The sequence below is a fragment of the Symphalangus syndactylus genome, chromosome 15 (assembly GCF_028878055.3).
Source record: "Symphalangus syndactylus isolate Jambi chromosome 15, NHGRI_mSymSyn1-v2.1_pri, whole genome shotgun sequence".
Taxonomy (NCBI): Eukaryota; Metazoa; Chordata; class Mammalia; order Primates; family Hylobatidae; genus Symphalangus; species Symphalangus syndactylus.
Genome location: NC_072437.2, coordinates 78,701,361 through 78,724,508, shown reverse-complemented (window position 1 = coordinate 78,724,508; position 23,148 = coordinate 78,701,361). Strand labels below are relative to the sequence as shown.

General features: G+C 36.1%; 1 protein-coding gene across 9 annotated transcripts in view; it reads right to left on the bottom strand.

Annotated features, from left to right (window-relative positions):
• Positions 1–774: 774 nt before the first annotated feature.
• The window catches only part of NAA16 (N-alpha-acetyltransferase 16, NatA auxiliary subunit), a 66,538-nt gene continuing 44,164 nt past the window's right edge, over positions 775–23,148 (bottom strand). The window contains exons 10-20 of one of the 9 annotated variants that reach the window (XM_055245384.2): positions 23,003–23,075; positions 19,845–20,014; positions 19,364–19,516; positions 15,896–16,024; positions 10,357–10,570; positions 8,717–8,910; positions 5,468–5,576; positions 4,948–5,046; positions 4,005–4,148; positions 2,942–3,039; positions 775–2,378 (exon numbers count right to left, since the gene is read on the bottom strand). In XM_055245384.2, coding sequence (XP_055101359.1) covers positions 2,181–2,378; positions 2,942–3,039; positions 4,005–4,148; positions 4,948–5,046; positions 5,468–5,576; positions 8,717–8,910; positions 10,357–10,570; positions 15,896–16,024; positions 19,364–19,516; positions 19,845–20,014; positions 23,003–23,075 — 1,581 coding nt within the window. In that variant the 3' untranslated portion in view covers positions 775–2,180. Of the gene's footprint in view, positions 2,379–2,941; positions 3,040–4,004; positions 4,149–4,947; positions 5,047–5,467; positions 5,577–8,714; positions 9,065–10,356; positions 10,571–15,180; positions 15,608–15,895; positions 16,025–19,363; positions 19,517–19,615; positions 23,076–23,148 lie in introns of those variants that run through there. The other 8 variants (XM_063619043.1, XR_008651479.2, XM_055245387.2 and 5 more) reach the window with 8 other exon arrangements.

The following is a 23,148-nucleotide window of genomic DNA, read 5'->3' as shown; positions in this document are numbered from 1 at the left end:
CCTCCCATGCACGTACCTCAAATTTTACTACTCACATCTCAACTGCATCTGCCCCAGAACTCTCAAACTCTAAATGGCTCCAATGAAATACTTTTTAAAAGGCTGTTGCTGAACGCACAATTTCCACATTATGAGTGGCATATTTTATGCAAATGTCATTTTGCTGAAAGTAACATGAATTATGTGTCAGGATACTTCATGACAAAGATGAACTACAGATGTTCCTCGACTTATGCCAGGGTTATGTCTCAATAAACCTGTTGTGAGTTGACAAATTCATAAATCAAAAACGCATTTAATATACCTAACCTGCTGAACATCATAGCTTAGCCTCGCCTACCTTAAATGTGCTTAGAACACTTACATTAGCCTACAATTGGTCAAAATCATTGAACACAAAGCCTATTTTATAATAAAATATTGAGTATCTTATGTAAAAGTATTGTATTGTATATCATAGCCCAGGAAAAGACCAAAATTCAAAACTCCAAGTACAGTTTCTACTGAAGCATATCACTTTCGCACCATGGTAGTGTTGAAAAATCATAACTCAAACCATCCTAAACCAGTGATCATCTGTAGTTACAAAATTATTAAAATACTAAAAGACAAGCTACTGCAGCACAAAAACATACTTTGTAGGTAGTTACTGAGAATTACATTTTTCATAAAACCTGAAAAGATTAAGGTGATTAAGTTACTTCCTCGAAGAACATTTTGCAGAAAATACTGGTAATGTGAAACAGTAACAAAACACAAACATAAATAAGCAACTGTGTACAAAATAATTTATTATAGCATTATCTAGGTGGGCATTATTTTACAGTGAGTTTTTCCCGTCTCAATAAGTATGAATCTAAATAGATTAGGGTGAAAAGAAAACGTGTGTCTAAATAAAATCTCCCTTTTTGAATGTATATTTGTCTTAATAAAGGGAAGCATTAATATTACAGACATATTTACAAGGTTCTGAACATGAGTGAGTCCATTACTGTTTTCTGTACAAGATAGAACAAAAAGCTATCCACCCGCCCCCAAAAAATACTGTTTAACAACACTATGTTTTAAGAGTTAAACTAATGAGTTTCAAATCTCATTTTGCTGAGATATAAAAATGCATTTAATGGTCAATGCATGGCTATAAGAATAACAATGTTTCATTTTAATTTGTTTTCTGCCCTATAATGCTCCTTGAAGCACACCTCAGTATAAGCTACTTGTTAACACTCGAAGTAACTTAGTTAAGAAAGCATTAATTCTTGCCTGTGTGCTTTTAAGACTGGGAGAGAGAGATATGCAACAATTTTACCAGTGAATTTCCACAAACCAGCCTTCACATTCTGAAATCACCTACATAAAACTAGAGTACCCTTATTCAACCAGAAAATACCATTTTCATGAATACTACAAAGGAAATAGTAAACCATGAAATATTACAATGAAAAAAGGACGAATTAAATTTTAAAATAAATTTCAGTATCTGCCAAGAGGAATTCCTTTATTTTGAGATGGAGTCTTGCTCTGTCGCCCAGGCTGTAGTGCAGTGATCTCAGCTCACTGCAACCTCCACCTCCCAGGTTCAAGCAATTCTCCTGCCTCAGCTCCATTACAGGTGCGTGCCATCACGTCTGGCTAATTTTTGTATTTTCAGTAGAGAAGGGGTTTCACCATGTTGGCCAGGCTGATCGCGATCTCCTGACCTCAGGTGATCCGCCAGTCTGGGCCTCCCAAAGTGCTGGGATTACAGGTGTGAGCCACCACGCCCAGCCTCCATATTGTTTTCAACATATAGTTAACACTTTAAAACTGATGTGCTTTAATTAAAAAGCAAGCAAATAAACAATAAAACAGACAAGGACTCAATGCACAGATCCTGAAATCAGAATCTAAAGAAAATAATACAGTGGAGTTGTATACAACTTAGCTTAGTAAGAAATTACCATAATTATACAGAAGCAACAGGAGCTACCACAAAACTGTGTAAGAATGAACAGGTAATTTTAACAGATGGTTATGTAAATTGGCAGGTCAGGTAAGGAACAAAACAAGCTTACAGAATATGCCATTTAAAAATCCTAACCAAATATTTCATTTCATACGTATATTAAAATACACCCTGGAAAAGAAACCCTGATCTCAATTCAGCTTTGAGTCTATAGGCGTCTACTTTCTAGAAGATTTCAAATTTCATTTGCCAAGACATCATAATTAGCTGTATGGTTCAGTACCACATTAGGACTGTCGACTTCATTCACAGCAGGCAAGAAGGCAGATGTAAAAGGAAGCAGGTTATGACAGGCCATCCTATATTCTTCATATTGGGAACTACAGTTCCCAAAGCTGCCATCAAGCAGTGCTTCAGAAACCTTTATTAATGTCTAGTGAAACAAAAGGAAAACACAAATTATTTAAAAATAATAAGCTCGCGGTTAATAACCACTTTAATCAAAAGATGCAATGTGTTAATCAAATTGAGAAAGCTGCCTCAGTCTAAAATAATGCCTTACAATCTACACAGTAAGCAATCACCTCAAAAAAGGCACATTAAAAAATCAACCCCAAAAAAGGCAGTAAAATTCTAATAACTGAAAAAGAGAACATTTTAAAACTGTGATCACTAAAAATCAGTGTCCTTTACTAACAATAGCTCACATTTACTGAGTACTTAACAACGTGCCATTCACTAAGCACTTCACGTTTTATTATTTCAGTTAACTCTCACATGGATTCTGTGAGAGCAGTAGTATTTTCACCCTCATCTTAAAAATGAGGAAAAAGAAGCTAAGAGACATAACTTGCCTAAAGTTACACATCTCATAATTGATAGAGCTGGGATTAACATCCAGGCATAATTCTGAAGGCCTACTTAAGAATTATGCTGTAAAGACACGTTTTGTTAGATCACTGTGTAAGCACAAATCAGCCAATGCAAAAAACTTACCTTTACATCTTTATCTTTTATAGCTTCATCTAGTCTAGTGGCTATAGCAATTGCTTTCTCCTGCCTTGACTTGTCCAGAAAATACATCATTTTAGCACCTGAAATACCAAGGCATTTCAAAATGAATAAACACCTATACTTTACATTTTATGTGATATCAACTGGCCAGTGACTTAAAATATGGTTTTAAGTGTTTAATCAGTGGTAAGCTGGAGCTGGCTCCTATCAGCTCAAGAGAGCCAAGTGTGACATTTCTTCCCTACCTCCTATTCAGTAGCATCCCATTGATAGGCCATGATCAGAGTATCTATATCATGAAAATACACTACAAATCAGAGCTTTTTCCTTCACAAAAAGATGGTTATTAAACATTTATCAGATGAACAGTGACTTAACAACTTCCTCCCCTTAGAAATAAAATTCAGAATGTAAATATGGACTGCCCTGTGGCAACAATCAGTATTTCAGCCAAAACTATGAAAAAAGATACTCTAAAATAAAACATCTAAGGAATAAATTACTGTCATAGAGGAGGAGAGTAGGGGCGGGGAAAACAGGAAAATGTTTGCATATTCAAAAAGAAAGTAAAATTTTAAAAAATGAAACACAGTTTATATTTCTCCTATAAATTAGAAGAAAAAACATACTCCAGCCTGGGCAACAGAGTGAGGCTCCATTTCAAAGAAAAAAAAAAAAAAGAAAAAAATCATTTATAACCACACACCCCAAATCAACATTAAAGCTTTCGTAGACACTTCCTTTCAGCCTTTTTCCCATGCATAGTTGAGATTATATTGTATGTTCAATCCCGCACATTTATTATAAAAGTATTTGCCCCTGTTATTACAAACCCTTTGAATAAACATCACTTTAAATCTGGTATTACATCCTATGAATCCATCCCTGCTTCCCCTATTATTGAACATAACATTAAATTTGTCCACATTTCTCTCCCCATACTTACACACAGTACTGTTCATTTGCTTTAAATTTGGGGGTGTCAAAACTTTCTCTTTGTTCGCTTTTTCCATAAGTATTTTAACCCTGGGGGCTACATACAAACCTGAAAGTAGATGCTGAAGAGAGGTAGTGTTACGTTTCAGAAAATCCTCATTAAAACTTTCCAAATCCTTGTTGACAAATATTTTCTGCATTTCTTGAGATAGAACTTTGCTCACAATGTCTGGAAGATTACTATGATTAGACACTATAAAAACAAAAACATTTGGATTTTTTGTTTTTGATCTGTCCTTTGAAAAGAGAAACCTATTGAAAACCCTTTATGGCTGGGCGCAGTGGCTCATGCCTGTAATCCCAGCACTTTGGGAGGCTGAGGCGGGCGGATCACTTGAGGTCAGGAGTTTGAGATCAGCCTGGCCAACATGGTGAAACCCCGTCTCTACTAAAAATATAAAAATTAGCCGGGCGTGGTGACACACAACTGTAGTCCCAGCTACTCAAGAGGCTGAGTCAGGAGAATTGCCTGAACCCGGGAGGTGGAGGTTGCAGTGAGCCAAGATCGTGCCATTGCACTCCAGCCTAGACAACAGAGCAAGACTGTCTCAAAAAAAAAAAAAAACCAAAAACCTTTATTATTAAACTTGATTTTACATAGTACAATTATTATTCTTCCTTTGGAATATAAATACATCCTAGCCTAAAAATGTACTAATTTCTACCATCTCTTGGCTAACATGTTTATTTTATAGACACATGTTCATTTAACTACTATGTAAATCATTATTATTTATTTTGCTTTAAGTTATTGCAAATCTCTTTAATGTCCACCAGCTTAATGTAAGACAACTTATATTTGCTTCTCTCAGTGGGATCCCATTGACAGCTTGGGCCATGATCAGAGGATCTGTATCATGAAAATACAAATCAGGGCTTTTTACTTCACAAAGAGAGGGTTATTAAATACTTATCAGATCAACAGTGATTTAACAACCTCCTCCCCTTAGAAATAATTCATAAATGTAAATATGGTTCTTTTTTATACTTACCAGATTTAGAAAATCTAATTAAACATTCATGTAACCATGGGTTATTACTGTTGATGGCAAAAGCTCGTTTGACAGACTGCAGCATTAACAGAAACTTTCCTGTGTCAGAAAAAATACAAAAGTAATAGCATTAATACTTACACAGTATTTTCCTCACTTTATTTTAGTCTCACTTAAGTTCAACAAGACGCTACCTTTTTTATAACACTTGTAAGCAAAATTAAAGTTGACTCTGGCTATCAAAGTCAACTATGGCTTTCTAAAGAAAAGCTTGAAAAATCATAAAAATTGCTTCAGGTAGACAATTTGTACGGTTGTTCAAACTATTCTTACACTGGATTTGATAGTACTATTGTAATTTATTACCAACCTAAGTTTTGAGTAGCCAAGGAAAAGAGCCTTTGTAGAAGGCTAAAATGAAAATCTAAGAAACAAAAATAGATCTAACTGACAAAGATGACACTGAATATGGTCACAAATATAATTAAAGATTAAAAACTGAACTCAAACTATTTATTACCTTTTCTAAAATATATTTCAAATGCTAACAGATGAGTGTCAATGTTATCAGCAACAAGGTTCTTAAGAGGTATAAGGAATTTAACGGCTTCCTCTAATGGATTTTCTACCTATTTTGAAACAGAAAGGAAAATTATTTAAAAAACATCAGCACAAGTCAAATTTCTCCTAATATTTTATATTAACATATGTCTAAAGTAATTTAGACAGCTTTCTTTATAAAACCCAATAACAAGAAAACATTTAACAATCATCTGTAAATAAATTCAAAGTACACAATCAATACTTTTCAAAACAGAAATAGCTTTGTTTCTGGTTACAGAATCAAGATCATTTTATTAAAACAAAAAAATACATAAAGTTATTCCACAGACTTAAAGAGATGGTACATCATGTACTGACAATCCCCTATATACTATAAACATTTAAAGTAAGGAGACAAAATGGCATCAAATAGTAAGGAGATGGTAATAAAATTTAAAATGCTTATAATACAGTTGACCCATGAACAATATGAGCATTAGGGGAGCTGACCCCTCCTCATGCAGTTGAAAATCTATGTGTAACTTCTGACTCTCCCAACTTCACTACTAATAGCCTACTGTTGACTGGAAGCCTTACCAGTAACATGAACAGCTGATTAACACATATTGTGTATGTTAAATGTATTATATACTGTATTCTTACAATAAAGTAAGCTATAGAAATTAAAATGTTATTAAGAAAGTCATTCGAGACCACGGTGAAACCCCGTCTCTACTAAAAAAAATACAAAAAATTAGCCGGGCGTGGTGGCGGGCGCCTGTGGTCCCAGCTACTCGGAGAGGCTGAGGCAGAAGAATGGCGTGAACCCGGGAGGCAGAGCTTGCGGTGAGCCGAGATTGAGCCACTGCACTCCAGCCTGGGTGAAAAAGCGACACTCCGTCTCAAAAAAAAAAAAGTCATAAGGAAGAGAAAATATATTTGCTACTCATTAAGTAGAAGTGGATCATCCTTGTCTTCATGTTGGGTAGGCTGAAGAGTGAGGGGCTGGTTTTGCTACCTCAAGGATGGCAGGGGTGAAGGAGGTGGAAAGGGAGGCAGAAGAGGCAGGCACATTCCATCTAACTTTATGTAAGCACATTACAATTTTTTTGCTTTTTCATTTATTTAAAAATATTTCTGTCCAGTACCAATCTTTCCACTGTTTGCTTTGGTTTCAATGCCTGTATCATAGAAGGGTCCATGTCATAAAAGTCAAAAAATAGTCTTGAATAATTGGAACCCTTCTGCCAGAATGTCTAATGTCCATCTGTTTTCTGGCACTACTGCTTCTATGTCTTCTTCCTCATCATCTGGCAATGGTTTGGAAGCACTCATCTCCATCAAGTTGCCTTCTATTAATTCCTCTGGTGTGGCATCTATTAGCTCTTGAATTTCTCCAGGTTCCCTAATCTTGAAGCCCTTTACCGCCATCTCCACTTTTTTTGTTTGTTTGCCATATCCACAGTCTCTTTTATGATTTCCTTGATTGGCTGTCATAAATCCTGTGAAGTTGTACACAACATCTGGACACCAGCAGGGATTTATTGTTTCGGGCTTGATGGCTTTCAAGGCTTTTTCTGTTAACAATGATGGCATCCTTGATGATGTAATCCTTCCAGACTTTCATAAGGTACTACTGGGGTTCTCTTCCACAGCGTTGAAAATCCTTTCCATAGAGTACCAGGCGTAATGAGCCTTAAAGGTCCTTATGACCCCTGATCTAATCTAGAGGCGGAATTAGAGACATGTTTGGGGTCAGGTAGGCCACTTCTACACTTTTGGAGTTGAATTCATGAGGTTCTGGACAGCCAGGGGTTCTGTCCAGTATCAAAAGAACTTTAAAAGGCAGTCCCTTACTGGCAAGGTACTTTCTCACTTCAGAGACAAAGCATTGATGGAATCAATCCAGAAAAAGGTTTCTCACTGTCCAAGCCTTCTTGTTGTGAAACCAAAAGACTGGCAGCTGTTATCTTTTCCCTTCAAGGCTCAGGGCTTAGTAGCTTTATAGATAAAGGCAGCCATGGTCATAATCCCAACTGCATTTGCACAAAATGGTGTAGTTAGCCTATCCCTTCCTGCCTTAAATCCTGGTGCTCGTTTATTTTCCTTATTAATAGATGTCCTTTGTGGCTTTTATTTTTTCCTGTGATAGAGCACTTTTTTTCTACATTAAAAACCTGTTCAGGCAGATACCCCTTCTCCTCAATGATTTTCTCAATGGCATCTGGAACTTCTCTGCTGGCTCTTGGTGAGAAGTTGATTCTTCTGTTATCTGGACATTTTTTAACCCAAACATCTTTCTAGAATTATCAAACCATCCTTTGCTGGACCCTCAAAGTTCAAACCTACGTTGTTCAAAGGCCAACTGTACTAGACTTACAGTGAATAAACTAGAAAACTAAGTATTTCCTTAAATCTGATCCCAAAACAACTATTAACACTTGAGAAAATCCTGGAGGTGCTATCTCTTTGTAGCTAAAACATTTCTAGTATGACATATAAGGTGAGATGATTCCATATGTAATGGACAATTGTATTGCTGCTGTAACAAATTACCAAATATTTATTGACTTAAAACAACACAATTATTACGTTATAGTTCTTATAGGTTAAAAGCCCAACACAGTCTCACTGGGCTTACAATCAAGGTGTCAGCAGGACTGCATTCTCCTTTGGAGATTCGAAGGGGGGAATCCGTTCAATGCCTTTTTCAGCTTCTCTAGACTGCCCACATTCCTTAGCTTGTGGCACCCTCCTTCCATCTTCAAAGCCAGAAACAGCAGGTTGAGTCCTCCTCACATTGCATCATTCTGACCTCTGCTGCTGGTATCCTCAACTTTTAAGGTCCCTTTTGATGATATTAGGACCACATGGACAATCCAGGCTGATCTCTCTATCTTGAGGTCAATTCATTACAATCACAAATTCCATCTCCCACCTTAATTCTCCCTTGCCATGTAAGGTTATATATTCACAGGCTGGGGGGATCAGAACACAGACACCTTTGCAGGGCCATTACTCTGCCTGCCACAATTGCAATTCTATGTATAACTTGCATTAGCTAAAATTTGTATATTGTCACTCAAAGATAATTGACTGCTATTGTAAAAACCTCGAAATATTTCAAATGGCTTCTTACAGATTTAAATAGATCATGTTAACTGTCAGAACGGAACCAAATAGCATAAATTTTACCAAATAACAAAGATAGTAAAACCCATCTCACCCTTTCTAATTTTTCAGGTATAAGTTCTTCCTTAAGGCCACTGGCTTCTTCTTCTTCTTCATCTCTTTTTTTCTTTTGATTTTTCTGTTGACGTTCTCTTTCTGCATGCTTTCTTTCTTCTTCTAGTTTAGCCTTTTTCTGAGCTCTTCTCTGCTTGCTAAGCATTTTCTTCAATTCTTTGGCTGACAAGTTTTCTACAAATATCCAAATGAACAAAAATTCTGAGTCAATGTTTGCATTTTCCTCATATTCTTCTGTAATACATACTGTTAGTATGGTTGTCCCTTGGTATCAGTGGGGGATTGGTTCACGACCCCCACCTCCACAAAGTCCACTGATAACTCAAGCCTGTGATATAAAATGACACCGTATTTGTATACAACCTATGCACATCCTCCTGTACACTTTTAATTAGATCGCTTTAAATCTTTCACCTTCCTTTTGCTTTAAGTTGCATATAATGACTTCACTTTTTCATAAATTATATTATGGTCTATAGGTATGCCTAAAATAATGTAAATGCTATGTAAACAGCTGTTACACTGCATTGTTCAGGAAATACTAATAATGACAAAAAAAAAAAGTCTGGACATGTTCAGTACAGACGCAATTTAAAAAAACATATTTTTGGTTTGTGGTTGATTGAATCCACCCATGTGGAACCCACAAAAATGGAGGGCCAGCTGTATACTTTTTTTTTCTGTTTTTTGGCTGGGCAAGGAGGGATGCAGAGGCAACCCATATAAAAGTTTTTAGAAAGTGTTTCCCCAGTGACTAGCACAAAATCGGGCACACAAAGGACAGCCAGTAAATGTTGCATTAATTAAAATTGACCAGTTGTAGCCCAGTTCTGCCTCCTACACAATACATGACTCCAGGGAAATCACTTTGTCCTTCTCAGTATCAAGTCTTTCAAGAATAAGTGAGATAATACATATAAACACCTGTGATCTCTAAACACTATATAAATATTAGAAACGAACAGTTACCTAGGAATATCTGAGATAGTTATCTAGGCCCATTTCATGCTAACTATTTCTCAAATATTCCTAGATATTAACATTCTAGTGAATAAAAAACTGTACAGATATTCTGATATTCTTATTTTTAATAAGGTAGGAACTAGAAATTTTAAGATTATATATTTTTCCCTAAGGAACTCAAAGCTATTTTCAGTTACAATTTTTTAAAAAAGAAAGAAAAAAACCAGTCCACAGACATTTCTATGTTTCCTAAACTCATCTTTTTAAAATTTTTATAGCAACAGAGGTCATGCTATGTTGCCCAGACTGGTCTTGAACTCCTGGCCTCAAATAATCTGCCTGCCTTGGCCTCCCAAAGTGCTGTGATTACAGGCGTGAACCACCATACCCAGTTCTTAAATTGGTCTTTCTGAAGACAAAAATAAAAAAAATTCCAAGTTGTTCCATTAAAGTAATTTAGAAGCATCAGCTACAGAATATCATCCCATTTTTTTTAACTCTCTCTGCAACATTTTTGTTTTTTGGCATATGAGTTATCTAATGTTTGTCTTCAACTCCAACAGACAATATATTAATATTTTTCTGTGTATTGTTTACGCTAATGGCATTCTGAAATTTAGTGTCCTTTTAAAATCTTTTAAGTTCCTATTCAGTTACCTGAGTTTATTTCTTGTTGTTTGCTTTCATTGGTTAAGGGATTATCATACAATTTCAAGTATATTTCAATCGCTGATCTAGCAGCCTTGAAATAAAAGGCATGTCTTCTGAGTATATCTTCTAATCTCAAAAGGTCAACATAGGCACGAAGGGTCATCTTTCTCATGCAGTATGTATGGAAGTCGAATTGGTCATCAGTTATCTCAAAAAAATGCTTAAAAACAAAAATCACAAAATTAACCTTTACATTTATGTCAATATTGTCTACCTTTTGAAAAAAAAAATTGTAAAAAGCCCAAAAAACAATTTAAACAGTCACAATTTTCACTTAGCTGCCCTCTCCAATGTTTAACACTATAAAGGATATGAATTTTTTTTGGCATTCAACTTGAACTTTCTCTTCCTACAAACCATGCCCATTCCCTACAAATCATGTTTTGTGATGATACTCAACTTCTACATAAGTCAAAAGATCAGGTTATTTTTTAAACCTGAAAATTAGTATGTATTAATATTTTAGTTTTAATGAAATACTCTTTCTCCATATTCCCTAAAACCCAGCATGGCACAGTTAAACAGAGCTCTGAATGAAGACTAGATATGTGTAGGTTCACACTAAATATTTACAAATCTGACTGCTCTACTCAACTCTACCCTTTTCAAGGGCAATCCTTACCCACTGCCTGCCACAGGGCCTAATACATAGCAGACATTCAATAAGCACAGTATTTGCCCACTCAAGAGATAAGCTTCTTATTAGGGATGCAACCTTGAATAAGCCTTTTAATTTCCTAGACAATTATTTAATCTAAGTTAAGAATAAAGAAATCCATACAGCCAATTTCTTAAGGTTGTTTAAGGATCAAATAATGTATTTTAAAGTTCATTTTCAACAGTAAACTGTTATATAAATACAGAACTTTATAGTTTTCTCTTACTCAATAAGCTCCCATTAACTACCTACATTCCATTTTAGCAGAAGTTCTAAAACTGGAGTCTATGTATAAACAAGCATAAAAACTTCTTCCTAAGGAGACAGCTCAAAGCTTTCATCCAATTTGCAATGGATCCGTGGCCAAAAGAGGTTAAGAACTAATCCCTTCCACGAAGGTTAACACTAACCCTCTGCCCCTCCCCCAACAAAACAATCTTATAATACTGTTTCCCCTGCATGCATTTCCATCTCTGACTTCTCTCTTTTTTCATACTTTAGTTTTTCTAAAATCATGTAGAAAAATGAGTGATTCAATACACCAATATAGATCAAGCTTTCCTACTAGTTCATGTTCCCTCTGTCCTGGGGATAGTTAAGTCACTCCGCAGAGGACATATTAGTAATTGTCCATAATCATCTGATAATTATCTTGGTAATTAGAAACACACTATATACAGAATTACATTAAGTACCTGAGACTTTAAGAGAAAAATTATAATAAGAATAAAAGTACATAGTATGGAGGGCAAGAAACAGAAAAAGTGAACATTTCACATTAGTTTATGACTAAAAAGCCATGCTTTAATGATGTTATATTTGAAAACTGCATCTTTCCCACCAATAAAATCAAATAGTAAATATTAACATGAACTTTTTTTTTTAAATCAAAGGATTACATATTTCATAAAGTTGTTAGTGGTTTCTCTTAATGTAAATCAAGTTATAACTAGCACAAGAATATTTTAAAAATTCAATACAGTTAACTAAGGAAAAATGGCGGCGCTAGAAGTCCTGGAACACATAATCAGATGAAAACATCTAAGAGATTACAGGACATTCTTTTAGGTCGAGAAACATCTGAAAAAAGGCAGATGACAAACTTCAAGAGATATTCCTAGCAGCATTAATAGACAGAGATTTTAAGTCAAGTCTTGGAGGGGGCCGTATGTAACCATAAATATTTAAGCCACCTCTTTATCAGTAACAGCCCATAGGCTGCCTCTCTCCAGTTAATGTCTTCCATAAATTGGGTGACCAACTTATCCTAGTTTGCCAGAGGCTCTCTCAGTTTTTCCACTGAAAGCACTGTGTCTTGCGAACCCACTCAGCCTCAAGCAAATCTGGCTTGTTAATCACTCCATAATAAACTAATGGTGATAAACAGAATATGGCTAAATTAAAAACAAGTGGGATACTGCAGCTACAGGTGATTGTAATATTTGCTTTTGGAAAAAACAGTGTATTGCAGAATACTATATAGAAACAACTAAATAATCTTGGGTTGAATTTTTTTTTAACTTTTTGTTTTGGGTTATAGATACAGAGGAAGTAGCAAAGGTCCTGTATACCCTTCCCTCAGTTTCCCCCAAAGGTTACAGCCTACATAACTACAATACAGTATCAAAACCAAGAAAGTGACATTGGTACAATGTGTGTATAGTTCTATGTGATTTATCATTTGTAGATTCATGTAACCACTACCATAAGAAACACAGAACTACTCTAACACCATGAAGCCCCCCTTGGGTTGATTTTTTAGTCTCTAAATTTGTAAAACACAAAAATATGCTACACAACACCAACAGATAAAGTTAGTTTCCCTGTACCTTTTGGCCAAACATGAAGGGCATGACAAAAATCACTTAGCTCACTGCAGAAAACTACGTATTCAAATCTTAACATACAGCTCATGCCCTTAACTCTCTCCCCCAAGCAAGAATTAAGAAAAGCCGTTCACAGCTTTAGAGTGTAGTGTTTTTATTTTTTTAAGGAATTCCTTATTAGGCCCTCTCTTCTAGACCAGATTCTCCTTGCCACTACGTCTCAGAGTTCCCGGATGTGACTAATAAGAGCTTACACAGAGAACGGCAACAAAAACCTCCGGATTTAAAAAATAATAACCAGGTCAACTAGGAAAATAAGCAACTCAATTTACTTAATAGAGAATCTGTTGTTACAAAGCATGTTATCAATTTGATAAAGATTAAGATACAATAGAAGATAAAGTTATGATCTTCCTATAGTTTAGATCTATCAGAAGTCCTAGGTCTTATCAAGAGTTAGAAATATATATATTGTTGCCCTGTTTCATATCTAAGTCAGTATTCTAAAATAATGATAATCCAATCACTAGAAGTCTAATAGTAAAAGAAAAAAATGGAAAGAAAGAAAACTCAATTCTTGAAAGATAAAATAGATTAAAATGTTATTCTGAACCACAAGTTTAAATCTAATATTTTGAAGAAGGTTGTTCTGTTTGTTTTAATAAAAGTCAAGTTTCAAACATCAGATTGGGTTGGACTACAAAACCTTAAAATATAAACCCTAAAATCTTATGGGGCGGGGGGGCAAGATGAAAACAGAAAAGATACTACACTAGCTTATTCTAGAATTCTAACTTTTCAAATCCAATTACTAAGAGCTCAAAGCAGTATGTATCCTGACTGAAACTGCCTTCAACAAAAGAACTCTTGAATGACTTCTTCAAAGCAGAATAAAGACCTAACCCTTATTTGAACTATTTCGCAATTCACTAACCTTCTATTTAGAAGGTAAACTGCAAAGTTTTATTTCTGAAAGGTGTCTGTGTCCTTACTAAAATATTTAAAACCCAGGCATAAGGTAACTCATGTAGATACCTATCATAATAAATCTGAAGCTTGTAATTACTCCTAAATCCTTCCAATTAGATACCATTAAGAATTTTAGATATTAGAAAATTTAGATTATATTAAAAATTAAGAAGCATTAATCATCCCATCAACCTAGTCACCCTATTTATACGAAATACATTTCTACTACATATAAGCACACATGTAGAATATACATAATAACTATAAAAGAGTTGTCTTATTTGCTTTTAGTAGGGATATATTCATTTTAGACTAGCTTACAATTGGCATAAGAGTAGATTCTTTTCTTGTTTATGTTTCTACTTCTTTCTAATCTCAAATGTTAACAGTAAACCCTAAAGTTTCTAGCGATAATAATTATGTAACATGACCAGAGGGTGATGATTTCTGCCATTTTAATCTGTGACAACCAATGATTTTCCTGTAGTTTCCTTCTTCAAAAATGCTTTTTACCAATTAATTTCTTGAACTCTGTCAGTAGATTTTCTGACATTACAGAATTTTTTTTCCATGCAACTCAGCCAAAATCACTAAAAATTTAAGGGAAAGCATAATCTAAATGAAACTTAGTCATGGAAGATCCACTTATCATATTCTAAAAATTCTCAAAAATTATTTAAAAAAATAAAGCAATATAGTCATCAATATTAGAAGAAATGGAATTTAAGTTCAAGAAGTTCACAACTATAATGATCTTTAGGATATTCAAATTCCATTTAAACAAAAAATTTGGTAAGTTTCTAGTTACGGTCTTGCTGAAATTACTAATTCGTAAGTGCCTAGCAGCCTCTTCATATGGGAAACAATTTACCTCTCACTGGGAATGTCCTAGTTAATAAAAATGTATCTTTCCTTAATAACAAGCAGAATGCTCTTAAAATAATGGTCCTCTAGGGAGTGTAACAAGCTAGTGATCTGTGGTTTTATGAAGGAAACAAGAGCCTGATTTAAACTAGAATGCTTGGGTATTTCACCTATCATCCCAAGGGCTTTATATTTTTCAAGGAGAAGATGAGGAGGATTTTCCCCAGAGATACAGCCATCAAGCCCAGGCTTAAAAGGGCATGAAAAACAAACAAACAAAAAACAAAAACAGAACAAAAATTAGGTTATTTCTAAAAATGCTTGGGTATAATCCTAGTTCCAGTCCCCATCAAAAGCCACCCCCTAAAATTTAGCCTTCCTTGTGGGTAATCTCAGAAGTTTCACATGGGAAAAAGGCCAAAGTGACTGCCATGGTGCAGACATCAGGCTCACCTGACTACGATGCCTGTGGTTCTATACTGCGTCAGGATGGGAACAGTGGTGCCGATTGCCCCCAACAACTGAGGGCTGCTGAGGACTGCCTCAGGGGTGCATTTGCGGCTCTTTTCCTCCTGTGGTCCATGTGGAAGGAGAGTGCTTCAGAGATGACAAAGAACAGGAAAACAAAAATTCACACAAAGGAAAAGAAAAGTCCCCTCACTAAGGCACATCACACACATAATCCTAAAAGCAAGCAATAAAATAAGCCTGCAAACTGGCCATAGATTGTTATACAGAATACTGAATGTGAGAGCAAATATCCTGGGAAGACAAACTGGAGAGAGGCTGACTGCGGACCAGATCCTGATGTTTTAAAGGGGAAAGAGGTTGCCATCAGCTGTGTGTCCTCTTAGGGTGGTGATGAATATCAAATAATGGCCTAATTAGGGAACAGAAATTTTGAATTTATGTTAATAGCAATAATCGTTTACTAACAATCTTTTTCCTTCAGACAAAAATATAGACATGTCAAAAGCAAAATCACTTGAGGATCAATAAAGCAATCCATTGTTTACAACTTCTGAACGTAAAGAAGGTTAAAGATCAAGAATTTTTTTCACAATGAAGCTCCCAGAGAAGTTAGAAGAGGCAGATGATCCTGTGTAGAAATCTACCTGCTTTTTATCACCTTACAGAGAAAACTGAAGTCAAAATTCTAACAACTTACCCTTTCTACTTCATGACATTTTTTCAAGGCATCCCCGTATCTCCCCAGACGCTGATAAGCTGAAATGCATTCTGTCTGAAACCACATACACTGCATTTCATTTAGATTTTCCATGGCAGATGTTCCTTCCTGAAATAGAAGCATTCAAAACTATAGAGAGCAAACAATGAAACAGATACTAAAAATCATTTCCTCTTTACAACTAGGGCTACAGTACTATTATGACAATAGCAGCAATTAGCAAATATATCAGTGTGTTTCCAAACATGGTTTTATATTACAATAGTCTCTCCTTATCCAAGGTTTCACCTTCCATGGTTTCAGTTACCCACAGTCGACCATGGTCTAAAAATATTAAAGGGAAAATTGCAGAAATAAACAATTCATATGTTTTCAACTGCATGCCATTCTGAATACTGTGATAAAATCTTGCACCATCCCACTCTATCGAACCCGGAATGTGAATCATCCCTTTGTCTAGTACATCCACATTGTCTGCTACCTGTCACTTAGGAGCCATCTCAGTTATCAGATGGAAAACGCACATATACATAACGTCTTATTTACCCAGCTCTGCTGGGGTATTTAACACTCTTCATAAAAAGACTCCAAATTACTAAATCTTAGTTTTTAAACACCAAATTTTTTATTTCAACTATTTAAGAAAGTAGTCATATGAAGTTTTGTCTATCTTCTGCCTTTCAAGCAAAAGCTATTTCAGCCTTCCTTGCTGACTCGGGGTCACTGTTATGTATGTTCAGTATTTGTCAAATCTGTTAGTAATAGTTGCAGGCCTGTTTTCTGGTTTCCCAGTGTCCCTCCTCCATTGTCACTTTCTTTGTGCCCATGTGTCTGCTTCTATCAGCATCACCTGTTTCATGCCAACTCTTCTACTTTAATATTTCTCCTCTGCAGTCGGCTGACAAAACCAAATAACTGAATTTGTTAATTCAGGCTCAATAAAAATTCTGAGAGGAGTGTGAGACATAAATTAACGAATTTTAAGTGCAAGGATACTCAAGTTTTGTTACAGTTTAGAAGAGACATTTAAAATATATTTTATATGACCCCAGGAAAGGATGGCAAAGGTACACTTATATAAATGATTTCAGTCTACAGTTTTTACTCACATTTTGTGTATCAGTTCAATTTTCAGAACACATTAAAAGTCTAAAAACTAGTTATCTCTGGGTGAACAGAATTATTGATGTATTTTCTGTCTTCATTATGGTTGTGTTATATTTTCCATTTTGTTAATGGTCACATATTTTTATAAGAGGAAATCTGTATTACTTTTCATTTCAAGAAGTTTATCAACTAGAACTATCCAACATGCATCAGCAACTTTGTACAAAAATTCTAAACTGAAAAATCTGCAAGAAGGAAATATGCGCCCTTCACTTATTTATCAGTAAACAGATATATCCTGATTATTCAGGGTCATTTGCAGTTTTCTTCCCCTGCCTCATTATGTTGTTCACCACACATTATGGATTTGCCTGGCCAACAAACTAGTGTGGATAAAGTGAACAAGCTTGCCATACAGCATGGCAACTTGTCAAAAGTGGATGATCAGAGGCAGTTATGAGCAAGCCCAGCCACAGATTTTGGTGACTACTCTCCTTAAATAACCAACTCCTCTCACCTTCTTTCTCACTCTCCTGTGCCTTTAAAGACACTTCCCAGTGTCACTGGGTTTTTTGTTTTCTTAAAAATCACGGAACTTCTTTAAGTTTTGCATAGATTTAGTATCGCTTATCAGAAATGTCTGGAACCAGAAATGTTGCAAAGCTTCTTGATTGTGGAATATTTGCATTATACTTACCGGTTGAGCATCCCAAACCCAAAAACCCAAAATCCAAAATGCCCCAATGAGCATTTCCTTTGACCATCATACCAGTGGCTGAAGAAGTTTCAAGTTTTGGAGCATTTTGGAATTTGGATTTTAGATTTGGGATGCTCAACCTGTATACTTCATATTTAATTGCATTTTACTTCCTATCGCTACCTTGGCCTTCCATGTGGTACTTTTCTCTGAAAACATAATTGGTTTTATGTTGATTCCTTGTACTCTCTTCTTAATTTCAAACCTGTGATACAGTGGAAAGGGCATTGAAGACTTTGAACCTACTGCTATTTACTATGTGGTAGCTGGGACTATAGGCACATGCCACCATGCCCACCTCAATTTTTCTTTTATACTTTATGCTTTTGGTGTCAAGAAATGCTTCCTACTTCAAGCATAAAGAATGCTTCTTTATCCTAAAGATAAACTCCTATATATTTTCTTGTATAAGTGTAAGGTTTGCGTTCCATATTTGATCTTTAATCCACTTGGAACTGATTCGTGTACAGTGAAATTTTCTATTATATTAGATTATATTATAATTAGTTTATCCTAAAGATAAACTCCTTTATATTTTCTTGTGTAAGTGTGAAAGGTTTGCTTTCCATATCTGATCTTTAATCCACCTGGAACTGATTCGTGTACAGTGGACAGAGAGGGATATTGGCGGCTTTTTCTCGAACAGGAGTAAATAATTGTCCCAGCAATATATTTTCATCTCTGATTTTTACAGTATCTCTGGGTATATCCCATTTTCCAAATATGTGTGAAATCTGTTTCTGAGCTTTCTACTCTGTTCCATTAGTCTACTTATATTTTTTTTTTTTTTTTTCTGAGACGGAGTCTCGCTCTGTCGCCCAGGCTGGAGCGCAGTGGCGCAATCTCGGCTCACTGCAAGCTCCACCTCCCGGGTTCACGCCATTCTCCTGCCTCAGCCTCCCAAGTAGCTGGGACTACAGGCGCCCGCCACTACGCCCAGCTAATTTTTTGTATTTTTAGTAGAGACGGGGTTTCGCCGTGGTCTCGATCTCCTGACCTCGTGATCCGCCCACCTCGGCCTCCCAAAGTGCTGGGATTATAGGCGTGAGCCACCGTGCCCGGCCGTCTACTTATATTTTTAACCATAAACATGTATTATAACAGAAAGTCTATGTGGAAAAGGATATAAAGAGATGGTGAAGGAGGGAAAAGGGATGGATGTGTAGCCTATCTCAGGAAACTTAAATTCCTGAATGTCACAGAGACTAGTTCAGAGCAATTAGTTCCACAAAGAAAGAACTCTATGAGCAAGTTAAAAGTAAGACAGAATTAAAAAGCAGTCACAAATTACTAGGGGGACAAAGGATTTGAGATATAAATCAAATTTTACACATAAGTGCTAAAGTATAGCATACTGTTTATATATGTACCAAGATATTTTGCTCTTGCTATTGTTTTTTAACCATCCCCTGCCAGAAACACATACACAGATACACAACCACAGTAAGAAACCATTCTTAGGATATGGGTTAAATGAGATTTAAAAAATAATAATAAAAATGAATTTTTATAAACTTCCACTGAAGTTCTTCACAAACTGTCTTAATTTAGACAATTACATGCTCATGCATGCTATTTCCTACCCTTGTGAACTTGGAGCACATTTCCTCTGCTTCTTTTATCATATTTGCTCGAAGCATGTATTTTGCACATTTGGAATTGATGAATCTATCAGCTGTGTCCAAAGACTGTGCTTCATCCATCCACTTTGCAGCTTCATTGAGATTACCTATATGCTATAAAAGATAATTAAAGGAACCACAATTTATAATCAAGAGAATATGAGTATAATAAAATGGAAAATAATTTACAAATTTACACAGACAAAAAAGAAATGTCACCATTTCTGTCAAATTTATTTAGAAATCAAAATTACAGTTCACATTTACTAAGAGCTCAATCAAATGATTACACATCTAATTACACATTGATTATACAATTAATATAACATGAAACTACACAGAATTATTAGAAAAAGATTATCAGGGTGCCTAGAACTTGTTTCCACAAAGAAAAAACTCCAAGGATTCTTCAACTACTCAAAAAACAGGATTCAGATTTTACCTTGTAAATTTTTGCTTTCATATAGAATAATTCTATTAGAGTTGGAGTACTAGCAATTGCAGCATTAATATAATCCAAAGCCAAAGAATACTGTCCAAGTTTATCAAAGTGCTGTGCCAGGTAATACTGAACCCAGAGTAGTGTTGTCGGGGGTTCCTTCTCCCCATTCTCTGCAATCAAACAAATATTAAATTATTATAGGAAGAATGTAAAGCAAATTGCATACTTTCTCCTAATTCATAATGAAATGACTATTGCAATAATAATAAGCAAGAAAAACTCAGCAAAAACTACTAATTTCAAAAGAAAGAGGTATGACTTCATAAAGTTCAAAAAGTGGCAGCCATGTAGAGAAACAAGATTGTACTTTGACAGGCTTCTAACCCCAGTCTCACTACAAAGAAATAATGCTGGGGAAAGGACATACATCAATCTAATTCTGTGAACTCTCAGCCTGAAAGCAAAAGGGCAGCAAGACCAGGAAAAGTCAAGGAAAATAACTTGGCAAAGAGATTTCCTAACTACCACTGCAAGATTTTGGCAGAGGTAAGAACTGCCAAACTGCCATGGCTAACCATTTTCCAGGCCTCAATACTAAATCAGGGATACCCAAAGTTGAAGACTATGACCTATAGGAAGAAGATACACCTGACAAAGTAGAAACAACCCTACCATCTGACAAAAACCTAATTAGAAAAAACACAGCCCAGTCCTCTTAAAAAAGCAGTCACATATATACACTTACCTGAGTTTTATCCTGTTCCCCATCCTGTACCCTCTAACTACAGAGGAGTAGAAAAGAAATACCAAGCTCTCAAAATGGATTTCAGAAGGGAAGACATACTGGTGTAAAAATGAGGAGGAAAGAGTGAATATACCCACGCTACATCAAAACAAACAGGTTTCCTAGCGTAGCTGACCAAATGACATGCAAACATACTATAGCACACATTAAAACACAAATAATAAAATAAAGGCAATGAGTTAAGCATCTATTCTGTTCCTCTTATATAAACTATATTTCAAGGGAACCAAGTATTTGATGAAGGAAAGTTCTTTATAAGAAAAGTTCCAGCTAACGAATGCAGAAGAAATTATTAGAATCAACAAGGGATCTAGGCAATGATCCTCAATTGCTGAGAGGCCAATGAGGAATTTTTGTCTTGTTCTGTCACCAAGGCTGGAGTGCAGTGGCATGATCATAACTAACTGTAGCCTGGAACTCCTAGGCTCCAGTGATCCTCATGCCTCAGCTTCACAAGCAGCTGGGACTACAGGTGAGAACCACCGAACCTGGCTAATATTTTAATTTTTTGTAGAGACAGGGTCTCACTTTGTTGCCCAGGCTGGCCTCCAAATCCTGGCTTCAAGAGATCTTTCTGCCTTAGCATCCCCTACAGTGTTGGGATCACAGGTGTGGAGCCACCATGCCACCCCCCACCCCACCCGCTGTCATGAACCTTTTTAATGAGTGTAACAGGCTGACAACATCTGAATCTTAATCTTAACATCAAAAAAGAGAGACAACCAGAATGTCTCAAGCTTCCTGATATGATACAACAGGAAGCACAAAGCACCACCCGTATTTAAACAGAACCTGAATCTAATCCAGTAGGCAAACCTAACTATAACTTACAAGAAGTAGGAATGACAGTGAAATACAGCAAATGATACCATGAGAACGGCAATCAACCAAATCCAGAATATGGGATATGTAAGACAAATGACCTTTCAACAAATGACTGTTTTTTTGAAAGGGAGGGGAGAGTTATTGTTCTAGATTAAAATAATGAGACATAACCATCAAATTATGGAGATATAACAACCAAATATTTGGTGTGAACCTTAACTGGATCTATACTCAAATAAACCAAACACAAAAACTTCTTTTGGATAATGGGGGAAATCTGAATGTGGACTGGCTATCAGATATTATGTTAAGAGGTTTTGTGTGACATGGCACTTGATGACTTCTTCTGTTTAAGTGTTTTAAATAGAGATGCACACTAAGGTACTTACAAATGAAACAGTAAGTCTGGAATGTGCCTTAAAAAAACTCAAAGAGGGTGTGGCAGCTCACACCTGTAATCCCAGCACTTTGGGAGGCTGAGACAGGCAGATCGCTAGAGCTCAGGACTTCAAGATCAGCCTGGGCAACACAGCAAAATCCCATCTCTACAAACCTCCCCCAACCCCTGCAGACACACACACACACACACACACACACAATTAGCCAGGCATGGTGGCACATGCCTATAGTCCTTGCCACTCAGCAGGCTGAGGTGGGAGGATCACTTGAGCCCAGAAGTTCAGCTTGGGCAACACAGTGAGATCCCATCTCTTAAAAAACATTAGAAAAATACTCAAAGAGTAATGATATGTAAGAGACACATAAGGAACCCGCAAGTTACTATGTGCATGACTGAAAACATTCTAGTGTTTTCTAAAGTAAGTTGCCTTGATTTATATATGCTCCTACAAATACAGAAACAAAGGACCAAACTAAAGAGGATCAAAAGTAATAAGAGGGTAGAAAAAGCAGAGAATTTAGGGATTCAGGAAAAATAGGTTCCAATATAAACTAACTACATGGTCTTAGGCAAGCCATTCAACCTCTCAAGTCTGTTTCCCCATGTTAAAACAAGGTTAAGCCCAGGTGCGGTAGCTCACGCCTGTAATCCCAGTACTTCGGGAGGCCGAGGCGGGTGGATCACGAGGTCAGGCATTCGAGACCAGCCTGGCCAACGTGGTGAAACCCCATCTCTACTAAAAATACAACACTTAGCCAGGCGTGGTGGCAGGCACCTGTAATCCCAGCTACTCAGGAGGCTGAGGCAGGAGAATCACTTGAACCCAGGAGGCGGAGCTTGCAGTGAGCCAAGACTGTGCCACTGTACTCCAGCCTGGGTGACAGGACGAGACTACATCTCAAAAACAAACAAACAAACAAAAACCGCACAAGGTTAACTCCCATCTCACAGGATTATGGAAAATTTAAATTAAGTAAGATTGAAAGTGCTCTCATTTCACTCACCAATTTGAAAGCCATTTATTAAGTAGCCATTAGGTAGCACACACATAATATACATAAAAGAGCATTACTGTGATTAAAAATGAAATGAGTAATCAAATTCCAATTCAATCTAATTTAAACTTACCATATGGGCTAAAAAAGTCACACGTTTTAAGAGAGGCTTCATAATTAGTAACAAGTTCCTGGATTATAGAAACCTGTTAAAGAAACATATTTTTAAAATTTAAAAATATCTTATTGAAGATATTTTTACCTATTATGGTTTAAATT